We start from the raw sequence: 9,797 nt of genomic DNA, 5'->3' as shown, positions 1-9,797 counted from the left end.
ATTTTGTCACGCTGGATTAGATTCATTATGGACCGGCTCGCTTCTCTACTTCGACGGCCCAAGCCCACTTTGTCATCTCCTTCTTTTGATGCTTTTTCCACAGAAAAAAAAAAAAACATCTCTTCTATTAATAGTAGGATTTATAAAATAGTTAATTAACTATACGCGGCAAGTGTAAAATTTTTTACACTAATAATCAATTATATCTTTTAAATTATTTTTTTATTTTTATTTTATTAAATAAATAAATGACATAACATCATTAAAAAATATAATTGACTATCAGTATAAAAAAACTTTATACTAACAGTATATAAATGATTAACTCTTTATAAAATCATTTAATTTGGATAAAGTTCTTAACAAAAACATATAATTAAAAAAGTTTATTCAAATTAGGTCAATGTATAATACTTATAGAAAAGATGAAAAAGTAAAATGTTTAATTAGATGAAATTTCATCATATTATACGTCATAAATCATATTATAATAATATTAATGGTGAAGTTGACACTACTATACTTTCATTCACTGATTATTCCTTTCTGTAGTTTTGAGAAAGAACGTAACTTTCGCTTTCAAGTGCTTGAGCATCTTCCTCAACAACAAAGACAAAAAAGTACTTCAGCATGTCCTCGGTGTCACTTTTATTTTCTTTTTATTCTTATACTCAAAGTTTAACCAATGTGGACGTGAAGGTGATAATTCAAATAGATGATACCTCAAAATTTCACTCTACCATAAACTTATTTCCTTCTCCGCAAATGAATAAGAGTTAATTACCTATATATTGTCAGTATAAAATTTTTTATTGATAACTAATCATATATTTTGATAGTATCTGTTAGTTGTTTATTTAATAAAATAATAATAAAATAAACAATTTTAATATATGATTATTGCCAGTGTAAAAAACTTTATGTTGACAGTGTATGGATGATTAACTCAATGAATAATATGATTTATATCAAATTTGAATCATTCAATAATAAAATTAAAAAATTTTAATACATAAATTAATTCTGTAAAGTTTTAAAAAATTATAAACTATTTTATATTTTTTCAATTCAAATTGACGGATAATTATAAAAATATTTTATACATTAATTTAAATTTATATAACAAAAATATTAAATAATTTTAAATTTTAAAAAAACTTACAAATTTGGTTAATACATTAACAAATTTTAATTCAATTGATGGATCACTAAAATCTCATGTAAAATATAAGTTATTGAGGGAAATAAATTTATGAAAACTTACTCTTTGAAAAAGTGAGTCCTCACTCTCTCTCTCTCTCTCTCTCTCTCTCTCTCTCTATATATATATATATATATATATATATATATATATATATATATTTATTTATATTTATATTTGTATATACACCAACCGGAAAAGAGACTATAAAGACATGATTCGACCATTCTTTCGATTATTTCGACCACCAAGACAATCAAGTAGCACCAACCCTGATCAAGGTAATAGGCGCAAACTAATATATTGCACACTTGCATTAGTCTTATTCAGTTCGATAATCAAGACAACCCAAACATCATATTATATACATGATTATTGCCTTATGTTTCGACATTGTGGATGATTTAGGTAGTAAAAATGGTATATGATAATTATTCCACATGCACTTACCTTGTTTGTGATGGTTTTGACGCTCTCAACTATTGAAATAATCGAGGTAGCCAACATGATCATATTGTGAAACCCTCATAAGATGAATTAACTAACTAATAAAGGGAGTATAACAAATTAGGAGGCTAATTCATCATTGACAACCATATTACTTAATTGGTAATTAGAAATCAAAGCCCATGGAATTCAAACCCATTATAATTAATATAAATATAATTAGTTATACAAATCGATGTAAAATGACTATTATTTTATATCACTCACCTATATATTTTAATCTGTTTTGACTTAAGTGTCATAATGTCTTTTGCATGTACTTCACTCCTCAAAATTATTAGCAAGCAAAGAGTTTAGTGTGTCTATCGCGAGAGATTCACTAATACTCTCATACAAGTAAAAAACACACACACACATGTATGTGCATGTATGTATGTATATATAGAGAGATCTATTTATTATAAAAATAAATTTATCTAAACTTACTCATGTTTTACATTAATTCAAACTTTAAATTTAAAATTTTTAATATATAGGCCAAGTTTATAATTTTTTTAAAATTTTTAAAATTCATTAATATTTCATTTCATTAATTCAAATTATCAGATAATCATAAAAATATTTTATATACAAATTTGATAAATAATTATAAAAATTATTCGATACTTCATTTAATTAATTCAATTTAAGGAATAATTATAAAAGTATCATAAATAATAAATTATATAAAAATTTTACACCCCACGAAAATCAAACTCATTTTCTTTTTTATACATTTGCGTTACAAATGAAGTAAATCTTAAGTAAAGTATGATAATATTATTAAATAAAATCTTAATATTCGTTTTTTTTTATAACAGAAAATAAAAGTTTATCGTAGGGCTAACTTCCCCCGATTAAAAGCTAAGATGCAATCAGTGTGAACAACAAAGTATAATAAAATAATCACCCGGAAGAATCAATTCAAAACTTTTCAATAGAAAACAATTTCATCCACAAACCATGAAGGAACCTCGTATAATCTTTCATAATCAAATGTATGTTATAAAGCAGAATGAATTTATCCTTCCAGCTTGTTTTTGCCTTTAAAAATTAAAATATATAATCAAAACATAGCATCTGTCTCGGGGCATCCTTACCCCTAAGAGAATAAATCGGGAAGAAAATAATAAATTTCGATTGTTTAACTGGACATAAAATGAGAATATAGTGAGCTTATTGAAAAATATGTCACCTTTAAAACCGTCGTTTCATTTATTTTCAGCTGCTTTTTCTTTTTATGCTTATCTTTCATGTATTCATACTATATATATATATAAATGGTTCTTTATTTTTTTAATATAATTTTTGAATTTTTTATCTTTAAATTTTCAAATAATAAAAATTAATATTACAGGTTAACTATTTTTTCAAATATAAAATTTTAAAATTTGAGAACTAATAGACACAACACTAATTGATTCAATAAATATTAATAATTTTTTAAATATTTTTAAATAAATATAAATACACGAAATATTAAATTCCATTAATATTTATAAAATAAATATATCTCCGATATTAACTTACTATTTGGTTTGAGGATTATGATAGTTAACTATGTTTCCTATTTAAATCGATTGTGATTTAGAAATTCTTTTTTATAAACTGTAATAAGATAATTTTAAAAAAATCTTTTTAATTTTTACATAAAATATACTCATAAAAAATTTGGTTGGCTTCATAAATGAGAGAACATGTCACTTAATAAAGTAATTAAAATTTAAATCTTAACTTTTAGAAACACAAAAAGAAAACTCACTTAATTAGTGTTTATCAAATTTCATGAGAAAGATTAGTTTATGTATTAAACAAAAGATATTTCTTAATAATGAATAAAAAATTAAAAAATAAATAACAACGACAAACGTAATTTTCAAACAACTAATATATCTTTTCTAGACATTAGTTAAGTAAGAAACAACTAGGTCGGTGAGAGTGATGAGTAATTTAAAAAATATATTAAAAATAATTTTATAAAAATAGTTAGTTATCGATAAAAAAACCAACAAATTTATGCATAATCTTATTTTAATTTTTGAAATATAATCAATTATATTATAAGTTATTTATTTAATAAAATAAAATAATTTGAAAAATATTATTAATAAAAAAATTTACATGTATAGATAATTAATTCTTATTGTTTTGTGGATAGTGATTCATTAATTTTCAATACACAAAAGCATCATTTCTCGTGTTCACGTCGTTCCCCCTCCTATAAAAGAACAAAACAGAGGTGGAGAGGTAGAGAAAGTTGGAAGCAAAGCAGAAAAACCAAGAATGGCACCCATTGACCCGCACTCGTTCACAGACTCAAGCGACCCGCCAACGAGCCACATCGCACTGACCCTCTACCTGGACTTCCCATCCTCCACCATAAACGCCACGGCCCTCTTTACTCTCCACACCCCCCACACGGGCCCATTCTCCCTGGACACCCGCGGCCTCACTATCCACTCCGTCCACACCCCCCAAACCCAAACCCAAGCCCCAATCCCCTTCACCCTCTCACCGCCACACCCCATAAGTGGGTCCCACCTCACTCTCACCCTCTCCAACCACACCTCCTTCCTCATCACCTACACCACCTCCCCCTCCTCCTCCGCACTCCAATGGCTCCTCCCTCCCCAAACCTTCGCCAAGTCTCACCCTTTCGTCTACACCCAATGCCAAGCCATCCACGCCCGCTCCGTCTTCCCCTGCCAAGACACCCCCGCCGTCAGGATCCGCTACTCCGCTCTCCTCAACATCCCCTCCCACCTCTCCGCCGTCATGGCTGCGCGCCACGTCGATCGCCGCCCCCCGAGAAACGACGACGTCGCAACCGCCCTTTGGTGCTCCCAAGGGAGGGTCGTCGAGGAGTTTCTCATGGACCAGCCCGTTCCGCCTTACCTCTTCGCTTTCGCCGTTGGGGGCCTTGGGAACAGGGAGGTGGGGCCCAGGACTAGGGTTTACGCGGAGGATGTGCCGGAGGTGCTGGATTCCGCCGCGGCGGAGTTTGCCGGGACGGAGGAGATGATTAGAGAGGGAGAGAGGCTGTTTGGGCCGTATGAATGGGAGAGGTTTGATTTGCTGGTTCTGCCGCCGAGTTTTCCTTACGGGGGGATGGAGAATCCGAGGATGGTGTTCTTGACGCCCACTGTTGTTAAAGGGGATGCAACCGGGGCGCAGGTTGTGGCGCATGAACTTGCTCATAGTTGGACTGGGAACTTGATCACTAACAAGACTAATGAACACTTCTGGTTGAATGAGGTAATCTACTGCCTCTGTGTTTCTATACAAGCTAGAAGAGCTTTTGAATGCTTTTTTCTAGGATTTTTTTTAAGAGTTAATCACCCGTACACTTTTTACATTAGCAACCAATTATATCTTTTAATAGTGTCACGTCAGTTTCTTATTTAATAAAATAATAATAAAATAAGTAACTTTAAAAGATATTATTAATAAACTTTACACTATAGATGATTATTTTTTTTTTAAAGAAAAAGCTCTTTTAAGTTTGTATCCAAACAGACTAAAAAAAAATCACTTTTATATACCATGATTTTAATTTAGGTAGATATTTATATGTTGGAGAATTTAGTCTAGGTCCAGATTCCCATAATTGATTTTCGTATTCGCAAATAAAATTACACTAGATTTTACTATTAACTTGCATTTAGAATCTTTACCTCAAAATTAATTTTGCAAATGTTCAGCTAAGCATACACATAATAATATTGCAGTACTTTTTGTTTGAGATATTATAAATATGGTCAAAATAGAGTATATAAGTGGATATTATACTCACCTTACGAAATGGTATTGTAAGATTGAGTTTGACACAAATCTATATTCTAAGATGGTATTATAGTCTATTTTAGGATGGTTAAAATAAAGTATAAAAGTGATTTGATAGTGATCGATGTTTTAAGTTATATCTTTTGTCTTATAAGTGTAATTTGTTGAGTTTCTCCTTCTACGATAATAAAGGTCATGACATGACAGGCTTATATTTGCAGTTCAGGTTTTAAGAGCATTGGTTGTTGTAAAGCATCACCATTTTGGTTTTTTTTTTTGGCAGTTTGCGTATTTGATATGTTGACCAGGAAGAATATTGTTTATGTGGTTTATTCTGAGCAAAGTTGAACTTGTGATCGTGAAATTATTGTTGACTGTGGTTTTAGGGCTTCACTACGTATGCGGAGAGGAGGATTGTGGAGGCTGTACAAGGAGAGCAAAGAGCCACGCTGAACATTGGAATTGGTTGGAGGGGTTTGAATGAGGACGTCGAGAGGTTCAAGGACAACTTCGAGTTTACAAAGCTAAAAAATAATCAGGAAGGAATTGACCCAGATGATGTGTATTCTCAGGTTCCATATGAGAAAGGTTTCCAATTCTTATGGCGCATTGAACGACAGGTATCCGAAATTGTTTGCTTTGTCTGATATGTAACAAGCTTGCTTTGCATCATATTCTGAATTAACTAAAAGTGATAATTGTTAAACTATGTTATTATGTGTTTGTACTCTTCATTTTTGGGTTGGAAAACATATGCATGTTTTGTTTGTTGTTTGGGAGTTAAGCTTGAACCTAATTTATTGGAATGGGGTGTATTTTTTCATTTGTTAATTTTCTTATGGATTGGGCAGGTTGGGAGGCCCGCATTTGATGAGTTTCTGAAGAAATATATTGATACATTCAAGTTCAAATCAATTGATACGGAAACATTCATTGACTTCCTTAAAGCCAACATCCCTGACATAGAGAACCAGATTGACCTTGTGCTGTGGACAGAAGGTACTGGCATTCCTCCTGATGCTTATGAACCTGATTCCAGTAGTTATAAAATGATTGTATCACTGGCAAATGAGTTCATAAATGGGAGGATGCCGAGGGAGGATGAAGTTGCTGATTGGCAAGGTCAGGAGTGGGAGCTCTACTTGGACAACTTGCCAAAATCCATTGAAGCTTCTCAGGTTAATACTGTTTTTTCAATTTCCTAGCGGCCTTTTCCTCCCTTCTTTGTTAACTTGATTAAGATGAACTTCTTATTCTCGTATGGAATATAGCGTTTTAATGTTTTGTTCAAAATAACCCTAAACCCTCCTCCACTTGATTATTGTGTCTTTCCTTTCCTATCACCCCCCTCACATCTCCTTCCCCTTTTAGGATTCTGGTATTGGCAATTAGATTATTGTAATGAATCCTGTGATTTCTTTCTGCAATGCTCATTTATTAGAATATAGTCCATCAATGGAAATTTGTCTGCTCTTGCTTGCACATAATATCCATTTTGGATCATTCGTGTGACTTTTGTCATTTCCTAGCTGGTTTCAGGTGTTGAAAATGAATTTCTTTCTGGTATTTTGATTTGGTATTGACTTGCTTGATGTGTGAATGTTTATGGTCTCTTTGTATTGCTTTATCAGTTGAATATTAAATGAAATGTTTCCTAGATGGATAGAAGTGATTATGGCTGGATAAAACATATATATGGAAAATCTTTTAGACTACCTTTAATTTAGGTCCTATGCATGGTTTTAAATTGCGGACCGCAACACGTGTTGCGGCCGCAATATTGCTGTTGCTACCTTGTCCGCAACGGCATCGGACCGCAATTGCGATGATACTCGAAATCACACATTTTTTCGCAACGTAACGGTGTTGCGTCCGCAACACATCTGCAATGTACCGCAATACATTTGTAATGCGATAAATTGATACTATAATTTTAAAATAAATTAAATTATTCATTAAAATAATAAGATATTTAAAAAAAAAGGAATTAAAATGTATAAATCCTTAAAAATAAAATATATATTGATAATTATAAATTTTTTATATTTAGTGAAAATAATTAATAATTTCACACCGCAACAACCGCAATCCGCATCGCAATACCCGCAATCGCAGTAACTGCAACCGCGACCGCAACCGCAATTTAAAACCATGGTCCTATGACTTGGCTAGTTTCTCTGTACATATCTATTCGATTCAATAGGATAGCCCCCCGCTTTAATTTAGGCTTTTTCTGCAGCCTATAACTTGCAGACAAGTACTTCATTCACAACTCTACTAAAATTCAAGCCCATTTAACCGTGCTTATTTACAAAGCTCTTGTGTAGTATACCTTCTCTTTTCTAGTTGGAGAAAGACAACCCATGTGTTAATATTAGGTGAAACTCAAATGTCACACGCATCATTTCACATATATTACCTGTTTACTGTCTGCTCCATCATAATTATTAAGTTGTATAATACATGTCATGCAGATCATAGCATTGGATTCACGCTACAAATTATCTGAGTCAAAAGATTATGAGGTAAAGGTGTCATTTCTCCAAAGGGCTATTTCATGTGGATGCAAAGATTACTATAATGAAGTGGAGAAAACCTTAAAAGGAGTTGGGAGGATGAAGTATCTTCGTCCACTTTACACTGCTCTTGTGAAAGGCAGTGGGAAGGAAGATGATAAAGTATTTGCCAAAAGGCTATTTTCAGAGGCTCGTGAGTGTTACCATCCAATTGCTCAAGGTGTTGTTGAGGCCATATTTGCTAAGCATCTGTAGAAGGAAAATTTCTCAGAATGTTTTATGTATTTGAACGTGCAAGATGTCTGAGTGTACTTTACAATAAATATAAGGTTTACTTTTATTCTGACACCCTCATAGCTGCTGCACCAGAAGTTTCTTCATGATTCTTCCTGTTAGAGCATCTCAGCTTTTGGTTTATAGGGTTACAAGAGTGAGATGTGAATTAATGATATAAAGATTTCCCCTGTAAGAATTTTTTCTACCGAGGAGGATATAAGAAATTTAGATGCAACTTACTCGGACGGCTTTTGCTTGTGTTTACTCTTGAGGGTTAACTCAATGTTCATTATATTATGGAATTTTTGTCGGGATATTTCTAATTTTATTTCTTAAAATAACATTTTTAATAATATATTATTGCCATATTATATGTGTATATATATATATATATATATATATATACAAGGAGGGATCTATTTATTCTTGATAGATTTACTATGTTCGATAATTCATATTTTACGTAGAATTTTAATGATTCAATTGTTGAATTTAAAGTTTTTAATATATAAATTTAAGTTTGCAAATGTTTAAAAAATTTGAAAAATTATTTGATATTTTGTTTTATTAATTTAAATCAACGTATAAAATAATTTTATAATTATCTGTCAATTTGAATTAATAAAATAAAGTATTAAATATTTTTTAAATTTTTTAAAAATTTATAAATTTGATCTATGTATTAAAAACTTTAAATTCAACAGTTGGATCGTTAAAATTTTATGTAGGATATGAATTATTAAACTAAATAAATTTATCTAAACTTATTCTTAAAATAAATAGATTCTAATATATATATATATATATATACACAACTTATAAGAATCTTTTATGGGATTCCTTATAAAGAATAAGTTAATTGTTTAAAAATACTTATTCTCGTAAATACAGGTGATAAAACTCAAAATGCCCTTAATATAAATTTAGTTATATCATAATTTTAGTATTTAGTTCAAATTATTTGTGATAATAATCATTTTAAGTTTTTTTTCTTCAAATGGTAAATTTTAATTTTTGTAAGCTATGTAAATTTGTTGGTATTTTTTTTTTTTTTTTTTTTTTGCTTATAACCTTTAAATTTTGTCTTTCACAAATTAAATTGATTAAACTATTTTTAATATTCTACCCATAGTATATTGATAAAGACCATTTTTTAATTAAAAAAATTATAATTTTAATTTTCTCTTTGATTTTCAATCTCAAAAATAATAAAATCAAAATTTATCATATCTATTTAATTTACTTCTATATTTAAAAATTATTTCGTATCGCAAATAAACTTTAAATACAAGACTTAACTAGGAATAAAAGACCTGAAAAATCAAAGTCACCCATAATTTTAATTAAAATTATTAAAATTGCAATTAAATCTAAATATTTTCACTAGTGTTAAAATTGAGAAATGGATTGGAGATTTTATTTGATTCCAAAAAATATATATAATTACATGAATCCTTAATTTAAATATGAAATCGTTGAAACCTTACTTTAAATGAATCAATTCGATGAAATAAAATTACATGAGACAATGCCAA

General features: G+C 30.2%; 1 protein-coding gene across 1 annotated transcript; it reads left to right on the top strand.

The window, feature by feature from the left end:
- Positions 1 to 3,914: 3,914 nt before the first annotated feature.
- LOC109815142 (peptidase M1 family protein) lies at positions 3,915 to 8,507 on the top strand. Its single transcript, XM_020379761.3, has 4 exons — positions 3,915 to 4,942; positions 5,857 to 6,090; positions 6,322 to 6,648; positions 7,945 to 8,507. The coding sequence occupies exons 1-4, from the start codon at positions 3,971 to 3,973 to the stop codon at positions 8,239 to 8,241; spliced, it is 1,830 nt and encodes a 609-aa protein (XP_020235350.2). The 5' UTR covers positions 3,915 to 3,970; the 3' UTR covers positions 8,242 to 8,507.
- Positions 8,508 to 9,797: the final 1,290 nt, after the last annotated feature.

Source organism: Cajanus cajan, chromosome 7, assembly GCF_000230855.2.
Source record: "Cajanus cajan strain Asha chromosome 7, NIPB_CcT2T_4, whole genome shotgun sequence".
NCBI lineage: Eukaryota > Viridiplantae > Streptophyta > Magnoliopsida > Fabales > Fabaceae > Cajanus > Cajanus cajan.
The sequence above is the reverse complement of the archived record's forward strand: the minus strand, read 5'-3'. Positions and strand labels throughout refer to the sequence as shown.

What these genes read in the sequence shown, in the direction of transcription:
- LOC109815142 (XM_020379761.3), top strand. Translation starts at nt 3,971, where the DNA reads ATGGCACCCATTGACCCGCACTCGTTCACAGACTCAAGCGACCCGCCA. An exon ending in AACACTTCTGGTTGAATGAG is followed by an intron (nt 4,943 to 5,856) that starts GTAATCTACTGC and finishes CTGTGGTTTTAG; the next exon opens with GGCTTCACTACGTATGCGGA. An exon ending in TATGGCGCATTGAACGACAG is followed by an intron (nt 6,091 to 6,321) that starts GTATCCGAAATT and finishes TGGATTGGGCAG; the next exon opens with GTTGGGAGGCCCGCATTTGA.